Source organism: Annulohypoxylon maeteangense (assembly GCF_022496945.1).
Source record: "Annulohypoxylon maeteangense strain CBS 123835 unplaced genomic scaffold GGS22scaffold_1, whole genome shotgun sequence".
Lineage (NCBI taxonomy): Eukaryota > Fungi > Ascomycota > Sordariomycetes > Xylariales > Hypoxylaceae > Annulohypoxylon > Annulohypoxylon maeteangense.
In genome coordinates this window covers 3,697,703-3,714,058 of record NW_025953248.1, presented here as the reverse complement: position 1 = coordinate 3,714,058, position 16,356 = coordinate 3,697,703, and the positions used below count along the sequence as shown (strand labels likewise).

The following is a 16,356-nucleotide window of genomic DNA, read 5'->3' as shown; positions in this document are numbered from 1 at the left end:
ACTACATAGGTAGGCACAGCAATCCAATAAATGCGATGTTCTTTCCATTTCCCCCAGAATATCCAATTCTTTCAACACTATTCACATCAATATACCTACCTACTACCCAGCTAATGATTTCCTTTGATAATTCGAGAAATTAACATAAATCTAGAATATTATTGTTATTCTTAGGCTAGTTTCTTACTATAGGAATTCAAAAACTACTGCGCAATAAGATCACGAAAGAACTACACACCTAGTAGGTACCTAATACCTATCTAGTCATTATGTGAGAACCATGGAAATACCCTTAATCACCATTGATACCTTATTGATAAAATATCTAGGGAGGAATCTGAATATATCCCTACCGACGAGAGTATCACTTGTTGTGATTGCCAAAAAAGTGACTATTTTGACCACACAGGAGACTCAAGTTACTCCTTGTGCAGACATTGCGGCCATACAGTATGCATGGAATGCAAAAAGGGTTTCGAATTTGGTGGATTTGGAGGTAGAATTGAAAGTGTAAGTGGTAGGGACAATAACTTTCCTGCAATAGCGGTTTACGATGATCAGTTTTCCAACGCCGGTACGTACAGCCATTTGTGACTTATCTAACTAGGTACAGATAGTCCCTTAGCTCATTCACTAAAAGGTGACGACGATGCAGGCATTTGTCGCCATCTATAATCAACCCACACCACATGCTGATTACCTGTATACCTAGTACCTGTCTTGATGGGGCAGGAGTCCAAAGTATATGAAGAGGGACCCATGGTATTTGCCCACGGAAGAAGTGAGCCAAGCATAACCAAGTAAGTAATGCTTTCTCTTACTGTTTCTAGCTCTATTGTATTAACTGCGAAACAGTAGAATTCTAGAAAGTCGTAACGAGCCTGTCATCGTTGATACCAGTAAGGAGGAACGAGCGGAGAAACTAGATCCTCAAGGTGAGTTCTTAACTATGACATAACTTTATAAGTTTTATACCAAGTTTTAACCCTTTCAACTCGGGTTTAATTAATAACTATTAATTGGATATCTACCTAGGTAATGAACATCTTGGTGCACATATGAATTCATTGCCTAGTCCATTCGAAGAAGATTCCGAGTCCTCTGACGCATCATCTTGCAATGATTCAATTTTCTCCGGGCCAGCTTCTATTGCTAGCACTCAAGAATCCTTAATGGATCCGATAATAGTCCCTCTAGCGATTGAAGAATTCACGCACCTGCTTTGCCAAGACGAAGCGATGATGGCAGATATCTCGAAGGCTGTATCAACCAAGTATATCGAATTTGACAGAACACGAAATAGATTTCGAAAACTCCTAAAACGCCATGCTTTAGATCTCAAAGCAGAGGCTCGCAATGACAGCCACCAAGCCTTTATAAGACTTGTCAGCTCACTTTCATCAAGCATCACTCGGGAGCTCTTTTCGAAATTTGGCATGGACAACCAATTCCAAATTCCTAGTTTTCTTCAAAATATTCCAGATCGTCGACAGAAAGTCAACGATTATATTCGAAAACAATATAATCACGTCGAGCCTGTTGAGTCCCAAGACGATAGCGACCAAGACTCTTTGGACGAGGAAGCCGACGAAGAATTGTACGATGAATCTCTTCCACCTCTCGATCAATTATCCCATTTTATTACGAGTAGCATCGCTTATGAGACTCTGCGTCGACGATTTCATGAGTTTGTCTATCCTAGTTTGAGATCAAAACTTCGGAACCTGTTGGAATTGTGGTCAAGGCACGATAACAAATATCACGCCTATGTACTTCGCTATGGTCTTCCAAATCTCGCAGCGGAGCTACAGCACATCAATCCTCATGAAATCAAATTTCCACCTGCTGACGAGAGAGTCGATTACATGACTCGACTCACTGGAAATTGCCAGGATACGATAGAACGTTGGACTGGGGAACGCTGGGACTGGTCTCCATTGCCCCGATGCGCGAGATCCCTTAAAGCTGGGGAATCAAGAATACGATGGGAGTGTGTAAGTATTGTGCTAAGAACTTACTTCTGGGGTACCTAGGTACCTAGGTATCTTAACGTTGTAGCCGAAAAGCTTTAAAACTAATCACATGCCTAGAACTGCGGTGAGATGAGGCAGGCAGAAGTTCCATTAGCCTTTATCAAACGGCTACAGTCAATTATTCACAGTCTGCCTCACTCTCCACAGCCCCCTACCGCCTCATTCCCCGGAGGGTCAAGTGGATTGGCTAGCACAAGTAATAACGGAAGCCATACAAAACCCCCTCAGAAAATTCAAGGGAATCAGCAGCCCGCTAGTTCACCTTCATCTAATCCGCTCCAGTCAGGGCCATGGCCTCAAGCTGTCATTTCCGGTCCAAACACCCTAAGTCAGCGCATACTGTTCATCGCCGAAAGAGGTATGGAATATAAAATGGCACAAATCGGCGTTGATGGAATTTTTGGTGGGGAGTTTTTCAGCATGTTGAAAAATGACTATTTCCGTCTCCGCGGGTTCATTAGGACTTGGTTCAGTATTTGGAGATACTCCCACTGCGATTTTTACAAGGCAAGTATCCGTATTGAGTTGAGCATGCTGACCTACTATTATCTAGGAGTTTTCAATGGGACTCTACTAATAGGTGATTTTTGAAATCTAGTGCGAAAAATTTGATGATCATCAGTTCGTCCCAAGACAGAAAAATGTGTTCCCCGAAGTCACAAACGCGGACTACGAGTATCAACCACGGCCAATGGACTTCATCCCTCCCATAAGCGAGCACGAATTTACAAGACGCTTTTACGCATGTAACAAGGGACGGCTTCCATTTCATTGGCATCATACGTGTGGGGCATCGAAAGGGGATTCCAATGCCATCCTAAGCTTCTTTCCAAAGAAGAAGACAGAATTCATAGAGACGGGATCCGACAGGGAGTATTTCTGGGGGATTTATGCCCGTGAGATGATTAGCCTCCGATGGGTGCTAGCTTATAACGTTGGTTGTGCCTTGCCGATGCTTGTCGTTTTCGCTGTCCGGATCCTTCCTGCGGGATATGCAACTAACTTACAGGACCCATCGGTTCCGTTCACAATGATGATTGGGATGCTATCATTGTTCTGGGCCATTTTCCTCAGCAGTTTGCAGTTTGGAAGATCAACTGGTTGAGCTCTACTCTGTAATCGCCTTTCATATTATTGTTTTGGAGTTGACGGAGTGAAGAGATACAAAAAGTGATTGATTAGCCAACAGTATAACTACAAGGAGTTTTAGTGATTTAATGCGCTATATTTTGGCCACTATAAGCTACCTGTATTAATAGCGCATGTCGTCCCTAAATTCCATAACGAATATAGCGTCTTTCAGAGCCTAATGCGCTATTTCAATAAGCATAAGTTTTTTTTAGACGACTCTAATACGAAGTAACTGGTTGAAAAACGTCCGTTGGTACGAGCAAACTTATAGTGGAGATTAGAAGTCTGCTGATACCCCCAAAGGTCCCTACTGCTGTGGCTTCCAGGCTGCAACAAAACCTCCAGGGCTTCTAAAGTTAGCGGATAGATCACTATCAGGTTTCGGTTTTAGCCAAAGCCTACCTACTGGTCCAAGCTTTTGGCCCGAACCTTCGTAGCCTGGAGATGTGTTATTTCAGTCTCCGAATAGAAGATCAATAAGACATTCCATTCAACTAATTTGATCAATAATCAGAAAGATATAAACATTTCACATTCCCATATCCTTAAACTCCACACCCAACAAAAACATAACAGAAAAGAACTTATCCTATCCTCTCCCACCCGCCACCCTCGGCACAGCAATACCCCCAGACGCAGCACCGAAATCCTCCAGCATCGCCGCCATCGCAGCATGCATACCCAAATCCCTTGCCCTCCGCGTCCAATCGCCAAGAGACAATTCCTCAGCCTCTCCCCGCTGGCCATCACGCGTATCCTCAAGCGCCCACTTCCTCGGATCATCCAATGGCAGTTCTATCTCGCCAACATAATGAAGAAACCTCACTCCCCCCGGCTCTCTACTCTCCGCCAGAGCATCCATGATCCCCTTGACAACCACACCGGATGAGACTAAATTGAACGATCCTTTTACTCTTCCGCCTGGCACGACTGGAACAGCTCGTAATAAGGATGCGAAGTGGCGCACGTTCTGCACAAGCGCTAAGCCGGGTGACTCATTAGAACCCGCAGCCTCGGTTTCCTCGCGGGCGATCAGGCTCGGACGATGTATGTAAATCGGCCAGTCAGAAAACCGTTCATGAATGCGCTCGAGAAAGCGTTCGCTAGCCCACTTAGACGCGATATACCCCTGCGCAACGTTTACAGAGCGGTTCGCGGTCGAAGGTACATTTACTGGCGTGTAGGCAGCCACTGAAACGGGACCGAAGACAAATCTTTCGTCCTTTCCGTCGTCCTGGTGGCGCACGTCCACAACATTTGTGGCAGCTTTGGCATCCGCAATGACGTGTCCGACGGACAACGTAGATATATAATGGAAAGGTATCCTATACCGCGAACTCATCCTCGCTAGCTCCTTCGTAGACTGTAAATTGCATGCGCGAAGCGAATCGTAAGTCTTCGCATACGACATATCCGCACCATTGTGGATGATTGCGTCCGCTTCACTAAAGATGTGCTCTGCGGTTTCTTCCGGCAATCCTAATCGCGGAAAAGCAAGATCGCCTTCGTGGAGGAAGATTTTCTCTGAATTCAAGATGTCGTGACGGCCCACGACGCTTCGAACTGCGATACAGTGCACCCGCTCGATTTGTGGATGCGCAATTAGCGCTTCTAAGATACTGCGACCCAAAGATCCGGTTGCGCCCGTGATTATGACAACTCTTAGGTCACCAAGTTCTTTTGGCCGAGGTGGTACTGTATCTAATAGGGCTGGAGGTAGACTGGTCTCTTCTTCCCAATCGATCAAAGTCGGGGATTGAGTGGTGGTGTCGAGTATTTGGTTCGGTTGCTTGTTGTGATTGTAAATCCAACTTGCCATGTCACCCAGCTTGCTGCACCCAAACATGCGTATGATTGGAATCTCGACGGAAAAAGTCTCTCGGATTTTCTTCTGTAGGCCGAGGAGTAGTAGCGAATTGCCTCCTATTTGGAAAAAGTCCGTCTCTGCAATGATAGGGCCGTGTAGGCTGGAGATCGGACTGGAGATGACCTCTTGCCATATGACTTTGACGCGTTTTTCTAGGTCCGTCATTGCATCGATTATCTCCATATTACCAGTCGTCGGAATCTCTGTAATCTCCGGAAGAGGTAGTGCTTTCACGGCCCTTCTGTCAATTTTCGCCGAATTCGTTTTCGGGAGGCTTGGTATGGGTATAATGGCAGCTGGGCACATATATTGAGGTAGGTAGGTGGTGAGCCGCTCGTTAATCAGGTTTACGTCGTTATTACTGGGGGTATTCACTCCATGTCTTTGCCTTAATACCACGTGGGCTACAAGAAATTCCGGGCTCGAAGGCGACGATCGCCTTGTCGTTACCACCGTTTCGGCGACAATCCCTTCGGCGGCAAGGGCAACTCCTCGCTCAACCTCACCGAGATCTATGCGCAAGCCACGTAATTTGACTTGGTTATCTCCGATTATACGACCTTCCACGAGTAAGGTACCGTTCTCTTGCCATCGACCAACATCGCCCGTGCGATGAAGGGTGGTCCAACCTTTCTCATGCTCATCGGGAGTAGCAAATATGTCAGGGACGAATTTCTCAGCTGTCAAGCTGGGCTGATTAATATATCCACCGCCGACACCAAGTCCGCCGATGTAAATCTCGCCCTGTATGCCTACAGGAACTGGACGCATGTCTCTGTCAACTACATAAATCGAGTAACCAGGCAACGGACAGCCGACACTAATGGATTCGGAAAAGCCAGATATATGAGGGCCTGCGTAAGGGATTTGTATGCACGTCGCACAAAGCGAAGTCTCCGTGGGGCCGTAGCAGTTGTAAAATCGTGGGCCTATGTGTTCTAGAGACGCCAATTGCCCTAAAAGCACCCCGGAAACAGCTTCGCCGCCACTAATAGCCGTCCTCCATTTGGTGCAGAGGAGGAGCTCGCGTTTGCCATAGTTCATCCAAGACGAATATTCGGATGGTGTCCCACCAGTCAAGGTAATTTCGTGCTCGGCCATTAACTTCGAGATAGCGCAGGCGTCTCCACGGGCTTGTCTTGGGACAAGTGAAATACTACCTCCGTTGCAGAGGGGTAGTAGAATTTGAAGAAGCGACATATCAAACGTTGGCGATGTTTGTTGCAAAACTCTTTCAGCCCCCAGATCGCAAAGTTGAAGAATGTCTTCAGTCCATGTCTTCAGACCCTGGTGCTTCAACATGATGCCTTTCGGGGTACCTGAAGACCCGCTGGTATACATTATAGCAGCTAATCCATCAGGGGTGGCCTCGATCGGTATTTCGACATCAGTTGGGAGGAGAGCTGATACGTCAATAGTCCGAATATCTGAGAACCCTAACTTCCTTGCGTACTGCCGAGTATGCTCATCTACGAGAATGACCGGGGCCTGGCAGTTCTTTACCATGTCCTGAAGGCGGCGCCATGGTAGGTTCAAATCAAGGGGCAGATATACTGCGCCGACACGAAATATCCCAAGGATAGAGGAAATCCAATGAGCAGTCGGTTCTTGTAAAACTGCAATTGGAGAGCCGGGGGTGACACCAGTAGCTTGCAATGCAATAGATATCGCACTCGCGACTCTTGACACGTCCTGATATGTGTGTTGCACTTGATTACATTGCCGTACTGCAGGTTCATGTGCTCTCTCTTGCACCATCTGGTCGATCCTATGGATTACTGTCTCTGGCCACAATGAATTGTACGATGGGCCTATTGGAAGGTCAGAGCTGAATTTACTTTATATTTAAAGATAAAAATGAGAGATTCATACCTTTGCTAAATTGAAGAGCATCTTGAGAATCTGAAGGGTCGAAGATCTGCGGCGTATCTAGAGATACACAAGGATCTGCAGCGAAGGCATCTACTAGATGCTTGTAGCTCTTCGAGAGCCACTCTGCTCCAGAGCTACCGTAAATGTCTTTCCGCACTTGAAGTATATGGACGCACTCATCATTCGGGCTATCAATTATGTCGAGGGCAACGTCATAGGGCATTTTCGGATTTTCAAAGTCGAGCCACTGAAGTTGGGTGTCGCCCCAATTGACCTTCTCCTGCTGACCTTGTCTGTAATCAACGAAGCATTGGAATATAGGAGTACATGTTGCGGACCGTGGGACATTCAATCTATCATACTAACAGTAAGCATGCGAAAATAGGTACATGGTGGGGCTCAGGTCGTTGGGACATACTCGTTTAGGAGGGCCGTAAATGGAAGCTTGGAGTTTGCCAGTGCATCGTATGTCTTGCGCCGTGCATCTTTCAACAGATTCTCAAACTTTGTGGACGATTTGGAACGAAGGCGGATAGGAAGCAAGTTCACGAAGGTACCGATAACCTCCATCATTTCATCGTCGGAACGGTTGGCGTCGGCAATTCCGATCGAGATGTCTTCCGCATCACTGGCGTATCTTGATAGAAGGGCTCGGAAAGCCGCTAAATAAAAGTGAAAAGGTGTTACTCCGTAGCGACGACATACGTCTTGTATTTTCCTCTTAGTGTCTATACCGATCCTAAACATAATTCGTTCGTTCGCATAGGCTGTTGAAATCGGCCGCGACACTAATTTTGACAAGCTGAGGATCGGTAGTGGTGGAGGTAGCTCGGCGAGCTCGGTCTTCCAGAATTGCAACTCGCTCTCGAATGCACCTGCAGCAACCTGAATATGTTGATCCTCGAAGTAGTCCAAGGCCTGTCTTGCATTTCGTTGTAAATTCGGGTATGTGTAGTATCTCATAAGCTCCGCTAGGAAAACTTGGAAGGAAGTGCCATCCATCGCTAGGGAATGAACACAAAACACAAGGAAGTGTTTAGTTTCCGAGCGAGATAGTAGCAACAAGCGCATTGCCTCCCCTCGATACACATCGAAGACGTGTTCACGGAGCGATTTTGCTATCTCGGATGCCTCGCTGTCTTCGCGTATCACTTGATGCTCTAGGTGTAGAGTGCATTGGTTTAAGACTCGCTGCATCGGTTTACCGTCCTCCTCGAAGAAACTTGTCCTGAGGGATTCATGCTGCAGTCCTACAATATGGGCCGCTTCTTGCAGCCGCGCAACATCTATCCTGCCCGTCACCTTAGCCAGTCCAGTATGGTTGATACTTGTTTTATCTTCCATGGACGCCCAAACGAACCAGAACAATTCCTGGCTATATGATAATGGGAATGATCGTCGAGGGGAAGAGCTAGTCTGACTATAAGGTGAAAGGCTGCCTTTCATATGCTCTGATTGTTGATCAGTAGTTAATGATTCTTTCTCATCATAAGTACTGGCCGCACTGAGAGGCGTGCTGGGTGTATCGATATCATCTATCCTACCGGAAGTGTCTTCTGAACCAACTTCCTGTAGCGAATACTCAACCTTTCTGGATGGGACTAATCGTGATGGGATCTTCTCTGTCGCTATGGCGATCAATTCTCCCACAGTAGCGCCGTTGAGTATCTTGAGGACAGGGATGTTCACCTCTAACGCCTTTAGGAACCAGCTGCGAATTTCGACGGCCGAAAGTGAGTCGATGCCCATTTGGTCTAGGCGCATACCAATGAGATTATTTTCGACGCCTCCTAGAGGATCGAGTTGGAATAACGTTAGGACTTTCACTCGGAATGCATCTTCGATAATACTATAAATCGCATCTTCCGTCTCAGCTTCCGCAAGACGCGATTTAAACGAAGATGTAGAATTGGAATTGGTTTCAGCATTGCCAATATGTTCTTGATTTCGCACGAAATGGCTCATAAGTGGCTCAGATTCCCACATAGGCTGGTCGCGCTCTTGTGGGTTCACGCTTCTGATGCCACTTACGAGCTCTGTTGGCATAGATGGGTTCGGCCGACTTGCTACCACGGCTTCTGCAAGTAATTGGTGAAAATCAGATTCGGAAGTGCGAAGATACCCTCCAGATTTGATGGTATTTTTGCGGAATCTGCTATCATCTGTAACTTGGGCGATGTAGCCAACTCCGAAGATAGGGCCGATGTTTATAATAGAGGCGGCCAACCCGCGACGCCGACGTTGTTCTGCCAAGCTAGACATAAACAAATTGGCAGCGGAATAATTCGCCTGGCCAGGATTCCCAATGATCGAAGTTGCCGAGGAGAAGAATATGAAGAAGTCTAATGTATCGCCCTGGAAAAGATCGTTCAAATGAACGCTACCTTGCACTTTAGGCTTGGTGACCTTTAGTAGGTCATCTAGGCTCATGTTTCGTATAGGCGTATCCTCCAACACCACTAAGAGCGCGCTTCTTGTTAGCAAGCGTTGCTAGTATAAGAGATTTGTATAAATCAAATACTCCGGTAGGAAGGAGGTAACTATCACGCTTAAGAAAGGAGGGTTCTTGATACTTACTTGCGCCTTGAGCAACGCCCGCAATCGGCGGCATGGTTGAACAAATATCATTATGAAGAGTCAATACTTCATGCCTATTAGTAATGTCGCTAACGAGATTTTCTGTTAGATTCCGCCTTCCAAAACATAGATTAAATAAGAAGCCTTACCAAGAAGCTATCTTGATAACCGCGCCTAGAGACCGTGCCTCATCTAGCCAAGCTTGGTCAATATTCGGATTGCGGCTAGATATTACGACGTATCTGGCCCCGTGCTGGATGAGCCAGTCGCATGTTGAGAGACCAAGTCCACCACTCAAACCAACGAGCCAGTACGTCTTATTGCTAGAGAAAGACACTTGTGTGTCTATGGGCATGACTCTAACAGGAGGGTCAGTATCCAGGGTCCAATCAATAATCATATCAACAGCTAATTCTCTATCAAGTTCTGAAAGACCCTTCAATGTTGTTGTCGACGGACTTGGTGGGAGCTCATTGGCTCCTACCAAGGAGTGCTGAGCATGAATGACCGCCCAATGTACGCGATTGGAAACTTTCTTAGCATAGGACCCAAAGGGTTTCCATGCATTTTTGCCAAAAAGTGTCTCACGGGTCTCAAGTCGGCAATAAGGTGATATTTGGGAACAGATGTGGGAGATCACGGACTCGACTTCTTTTTCCGCAGCAAAATCGACGAACGTAGAGATGTTGTTAGGGAACACTGGGAATAGAGAGCTTTCTGAAGCGTTTTTATGTATTTGCAACCAGTCATGTCTCAAGGGATCAGTACTACTTATATGTGTAGTGAATGTAGTTTCTACTCCGAGAGAAGTCGCTTCACTTGAGAGGACTTCCGCGAAATAGGGGTCAGGTTCATGGACGACAATTTTGTCTCCTTCAGATAGGCCTTCAAGGATGAAAGACGCTAGAATGTAATGCACGACTAATTTTAGAAATCCCGAACCAGAGCCCTTTTCGATTTGAACGGGTATGGAAAATCCGGCAAAAGGAAGAATCGTTGATGCGTTCATAGTGGACAGAGCTACTACTTGGTGTCCGGAAACACTGTCTTCCCCGAGTACCACAAACATGCAGCCGTGTTGGGCAACTCGGATGGGAGATAAGAGTGAATACTCAACATGAATCCGAGGTATCTCAGTAGTTTGACCGGGCATTGGAATGTTGGCGATATTCCAGCCTTGGCCATCTGCTTCAATGCACATGTTGCGATTATACCGTGGCAGTTGCGTCAATATTGTACGCCGCGACGAGTTATATCGATCATTCATCTCTCTATTATTTACCAGACGAGGGATTAACGTCTTTCCTCTTGCGTCGATTACTAGCTCAGTCTCGGCGGTGAAGTGGATATTGTCTTGCTTGCGCCAACGGGTTGCTGCTTGGTGTCGCAGCACTGACTCTGCTATGATTTTTTCATCGATTTGTCTTTCATCTTCGAAATCTAGAAAGCAGTAATCAAGAGTGGGAATTTCGCGCACGGCGGAACGGACCAGGCCAACCATCATATTTGCGTAGGGATTGTCTGCCAAACGGCCAACTGTGATCCAAACAAGTGCACCAACATCTACAAGCAATCCTTTTATCGCTTCCCATTTAGAACTGTCCAGGTCTTGGAATACTGCTATATCTAGATCTATTAGGCTTAGAATTGTTGTCGAAGATTCAATCCTACAAGTAGCAAGATCGGATAATGAGCGTATTGTTCTCAGCCTGCCGCAGTACCTGGATAGTTGTGGCTTGATTCGAGTCATTAGACCCGCTGTTTGAACGCCATTTCCGCCAAGTACAAGGAGATCTTCGATCACCCTGGAATCGGATGGTTGGGGTCCGTCCAAAAGAGGGCTTCGAAGAAAAGCAATTTTGTCATCAGTGGCTTGCGAAACGATTACCTCCAAGGGCATCAAAGGGTTATCAGATCCCGGGGTAGTACTATCACACCCCGAGAAGCCCGTGGCGCGAAGTAAATGGTCCCATTCGTCTAAGCGAAGGCCTGGGGAGAATGTGCGTCCTTCACCATGACCAAGCCACCAGCCTGGGAAGACGCCAAACATAAGCCCGAAGAAAGATGGGTGTGGGGGGATCATCTCTACCATAATTAGAGATCCACCAGGCTTCAGTAAGCGTCGGACATTTCGTAATGTCTGTTCTAGACATGGGGTGGCATGTAGAACGTTGGACGCTACGACGAGATCAAATGAGTGCTCCGCAAAGCCTTGTGCGCAAGGGTCTTGAGTGACGTCGAAAGGTTTGAGTATCATCTTGTTGAGATACGTGCTAGGCCATGTTTGCGTTAAGGTGAATAATCCAGTCGAGATATCGGTGAAGGTATAAGATGAAAATAAACTCCCGACTTCGCGAAATATGGCTTGTGTGCACGCCCCCGTTCCAGCGCCTATTTCCATGATATCCATACGAGGATACCGGTGGGCGATCTGTTTTACTGTTCGGGCTAGTATGCGATGGTAAGTTCCCGATGCTTCGCCTTTCTCATAATATTGGCCTAGGAGGTTGTCTTTCATGGCGATTTCGAATGCCGATTCTTCACCTTGTGCTATTTGAAGGATGTTCCGACCAACCGCATGGAGAAGCCTCACATCTATTAAGTCTTCGTAGGGTTTACACGCTGTAACTATCTGCTCGTATGTATCCTGTTCCCATTCAGGTTGCCATTGCTGGAGTTCTCCAGATTGGGATTGAGCAATGACATGTGCCGCAAAATGGAACAACGGCCTATAGGGCCCACCCATTCTTGCGGAATGGCTCTCTGGGACGCCCCTATCTAAAATGCGCAGGTAAAACCCAGCTATACGTTCAAGGAGGCCAACTAAGTCAAGCTGTTTAACCTTGCTGGAGATATCGGGGGCTGCTAACTGGACGTCCGGGTTTAAAACGTCCCAAACTACAGTAGAAAACAGCTCTTTATCATCCTTGCTTGTTGCCTCTGCAAAAGGGGTACATTCAAGTCCCTCGATCTGAATCATAGCGTGATTTGTGTCTCTTGGATAGATGCTGATGTCGGCGCTAACAACACCTTTGCCTGTGTTTTGCAGACGAGTCGAATCGAAAGGGAGTGCGTCGCCCTTGGTTAACTCTGCCAAACAGAGATTTGGGTTCACACTCACAACACTCACCCGCCGGGGAACGTGTAGTGACCAGAGTGCACCATCGCCGGGGGCCGAATGGGTGAGAAGGGCTGTCTGAAATGCCACATCTAATATAGCAGGATGTATCAACAATTTGGATGGCTCGAGATTGGAAATATAGCCAGTCACCGCCCCAAGTTTTCTTTCAATCTGGTCCAGTGCCGCGAATGGTCCGGAGTAGTCATATTCAAGTTCTTGAAGTGAGGAATAAAAGTCGCTCGCACGGACTTTGAGAAGGTTAGGGGGGCGCGGCCGTCTAACCGGAAGGACATCATCAGTGTGCTGGCTGCTGAGTCTGATTCGTAAATTCCCACGAGCAACAATTCCGAGTGAATCTCCCTTGCTTGATACAGAGTATTTGAAATTCGCGTAGATGATGGGAGTCGGCTTTTGCTGCCGTGAGATGTCCGTCACTGAAAATATGGCTTCTACACTAGAGTCGTCATCATCAAAAGTCAGAGCGCGACCAATATCCACATTCATCACTTCAATAAGAGTAGCTGGAATTCCTTCACATAATGCGACCGAAGCCTCCATAGCCAGCACGATATATGCTGCAGCGGGAAAAACTATTTGACCTTGTAATTTATGGCCGAACAGCCAAGGGATCTCGGTGGGACGTAAAATATGGCGCCACTGAATGTCCTCCTTAGTGCTATTAGGTGTAACATGACCTAGAAGCTCGTGAACAGGTCCTGGACGTAAACGTATAGCTCGTGCATATCGAGACTCATGCCAATATTCCTTGTCATGATTCCATGCGTATGCTGGAAGGCCTTTTATCAGTTTACAACTTGATCCGGAGATGGCCTTGTTATATGCTTGCAGGTTGACTGAGTCTTTTCCCAAGTGAGTCCAGACATGACCCAGACTAATCGCGATAGATTCCATAGAAGATTTGTTGCGGCTAAATACTCCTGTGTATGGAATGGTCTGATCGGACGCATCTCCAATAGTCTCCAAGGCGGCTCCTTTAAGTGCTGGATGGGGTCCAATTTCGATCGCAAGGTCGAACGGGCCATGAGAAGCGTGCGCATTTTCAATTGCTTTCATGAAAAGTACGGGCTGGACCATATTCTGGTCCCAATATCGACCTTTGAGGAGTTCCAAGTCGTCAACAATGCTGCCGTGGACGCTGGAGTACCATAATGTCTGGTTACACGGACGGATCTCGATATTCAATTCTTCAAGAGAGTTCAGATATGCGCTCGAACAGAATCGCATATGATCAGTATGATATGCCTTGTTTACTTTGAGCGTTCTAACAAATTTCCCTTCGTCTTCGAATATTATTTTGAGCTCTTCAATGGCATCTTGTTCGCCAGCGACTGTGACGCTAGTTGCTGAGTTGACTGCCGCAATACACGCACGATTCTGGAACTCGGGGGCATCGCAAAGCTCTTGTGCGTCCTCTGTAGAAGTACCAACCGCCATCATCGCTCCTAGCGGTGCTAACTGGGCGTGCAGGCCACGATAATATGCGATGCAGATTGCATTTTCCGATGAGATGAGCCCTGCTGCATAAGCAGCAGCAATCTCTCCAGATGAGTGGCCAACGACTGCAGTGAATTTTACCCCTGCCGCACGCATAAGTTCAACCTGGAGAATCTGGATAGCAGTGCATAATGGTTGCGAAATAGATGGCTCGTTGATACGAGATGTGTGTTGATCCTTCTGGAGTTCTTGCAACAGCGACCATGACGGTCGGTCACGGATAGGTAAACGGCTAAGTCTTTCCTCGAGGGTTGTCACGATACGTCTTGCAAAAGAAGAGGCTGTAATTAAGTCGTATCCCATTTGTGCCCACTGAGCACCTTGGCCAGTAAATATGCCGAGAATAGAGGGTCGGTTAGCATCCAGATTTCGATAAGAACTTCTAATTCCGATCGTTTGCTCCGAATTTGCCTGTGCGACTTGAAGCTTCTCATTCAACTGGGCTATTAAATCGTCAGTGGTCGAAGCAGTGACTGATATAGCCACATCCAAGCGAGTCCGCCGACTATGAAGAGTGAAGGCAAGGTCGTAGAGATTGAGGTGGGCTGCATTTTTTGCCACGTAGTTACAAAAGTCAGTCAAGTATATGCGCAGTGATGTTTCTGAGGCGGCTGAGAAGACAAATGGTACAGCAACTGGCCCTTTATATGTTCCACGCGATTGGTCTGGTTCATAGCTTTCAAGAATGGCATGGGCATTAGTACCACCAAACCCGAAACTAAAAATAAAAAATTGTCAGTACCTATTACGGTAGGAGAGAATGATTGAATTCTAAAGTACCTGTTTACACTGGCCCGACGAGGATTCCCTTGACAGACTGCTGGCCACGTTGATGCGGTCGTTGGAACCTCTAGATGCGTATAAAATGGCATAATTTTAGGGTTAAGTCTCTCGAACAGGAGGTTCGGTGGGATGATAGAGTTTTGCAACGCTAAAGAAGCCTTCAGAATTCCAGCAAGACCAGCGGTTCCTTCGGTGTGACCAACAACTGTCTTGATGCTACCCACTAAGAGTCGCCCTGAATTATCAATTGTGCCCGCTTCTGGTGGCCAAAAAGCCGAGCTAATGGCTTCGGCCTCAATTGGATCGCCAGCAGGCGTCCCAGTTCCATGAGCTTCGAAGTATTGAGGCCGTTGATCAGGGTTGAACGGATTTAGGCCGGAGCGCGTGTAGCATTCTCGAATGAGCTGCGCCTGAGCGGCTGCGTTCGGCCTGTGGAAACAAATAAGCATAGTACATACGCCAGCTTTCAAAACAATTACATTGTTATCCCAGGTGTTCTACCGTCTTGGTTCACCCCTGTTTCTCGGATGATGCACTCAATGTGATCACCATCTCTTAAAGCATCATCTAGGGTTTTTAGCACTACGGCTGCAATGCCCTCGCCGCGGGCGTATCCATTGGCCCCTGTATCCCACATGCGAGAGCGACCATCAGGGGATAGCATATGAAGTGTGCTCTCAGCGATAAAGCACTGCGGATCAAAGATCAGATTTGCACCCGCGGCTATAGCTACTCGAGAGTTTCCGGAACGTAGTTGTTGAACGGCCTCGTGGACAGCAACCAGGCTAGAACTGCATGCCGTATCAATCGTCATAGACGGGCCATGCCAATCAAAGAAGTAGGATACCCTGTTGGCCAAAAGTGCCCTTGAAGTCCCAGTAGCATGATACGTTGCCATGAACTCAGTGTCCCGTAGCATGACTTGTTCATAATCGGCTACCATCTGACCAGCAAATACAGCCGTATTAGAACCTCGCAATTCTTCTACCGTAATTCCTGCATATTCCAGAGCTTCGTATACTGTTTCTAGAAGCAGTCGTGACTGGGGATCTAACGTGTTTGCCTCGGCGGGACTAATGCCGAAGAAAGAGCAGTCAAATCGTCGGTAGACCCCATCGCCAGCCAAGAAATATGCTTCTTTGACATTTTCATGGCCATGATATTGCCCATTCTGATGGTAAAATCCTGGCAAACTGAATCGATCTGGCGGGATGGGCTCAGCAAGTTGACGCGGACTTCGTATGAGATCCCATAATTTGGATGGATTAGTTACGTCGCCAGGGAGTCGGCAGCCGGTGCCAACGATTGCAATCTCTTGTCCTCTACTACTCATCTCGGCCATAATCCGGGCAAGTAGAAAGGACTAAGAAGGACGGCGAAGTATAAAGATCTCTTATCCTAGTCTAGGATATGTTTGTCGTCAAGTGTTTGACTATAGTCTACACATCAACCATTGT

General features: G+C 47.0%; 2 protein-coding genes across 2 annotated transcripts; one reads left to right on the top strand and one right to left on the bottom strand.

Annotated features, from left to right (window-relative positions):
- Positions 1 to 82: 82 nt before the first annotated feature.
- Positions 83 to 3,338, top strand: GGS22DRAFT_151294 (uncharacterized protein). Its single transcript, XM_047959456.1, has 7 exons — positions 83 to 271; positions 330 to 508; positions 713 to 800; positions 856 to 935; positions 1,036 to 1,994; positions 2,091 to 2,540; positions 2,632 to 3,338. Coding segments are annotated over exons 1-7 (2,265 nt in total). The 5' UTR covers positions 83 to 269; the 3' UTR covers positions 3,139 to 3,338.
- Positions 3,339 to 3,630: 292 nt separating this feature from the next.
- GGS22DRAFT_194555 (uncharacterized protein) lies at positions 3,631 to 16,241 on the bottom strand (the record flags this gene model as incomplete). The annotated part of the gene is made up of 7 exons (XM_047965518.1): positions 3,631 to 6,842; positions 6,904 to 7,256; positions 7,322 to 9,362; positions 9,481 to 9,569; positions 9,630 to 14,834; positions 14,897 to 15,328; positions 15,379 to 16,241. 7 exons carry the CDS (start codon positions 16,239 to 16,241, stop codon positions 3,754 to 3,756), a joined length of 12,072 nt encoding a protein of 4,023 aa, XP_047824413.1. The 3' UTR covers positions 3,631 to 3,753.
- Between the last annotated feature and the right edge of the window lie 115 nt (positions 16,242 to 16,356).

Bases quoted from the DNA above. Each gene is read 5' to 3' on its own strand.
- GGS22DRAFT_151294 (XM_047959456.1), top strand. The intron at 509-712 runs GTGTAAGTGGTA...CTGTATACCTAG, and splicing joins ATTTGGAGGTAGAATTGAAA to TACCTGTCTTGATGGGGCAG. The intron at 2,541-2,631 runs GCAAGTATCCGT...TTTGAAATCTAG, and splicing joins CCCACTGCGATTTTTACAAG to TGCGAAAAATTTGATGATCA.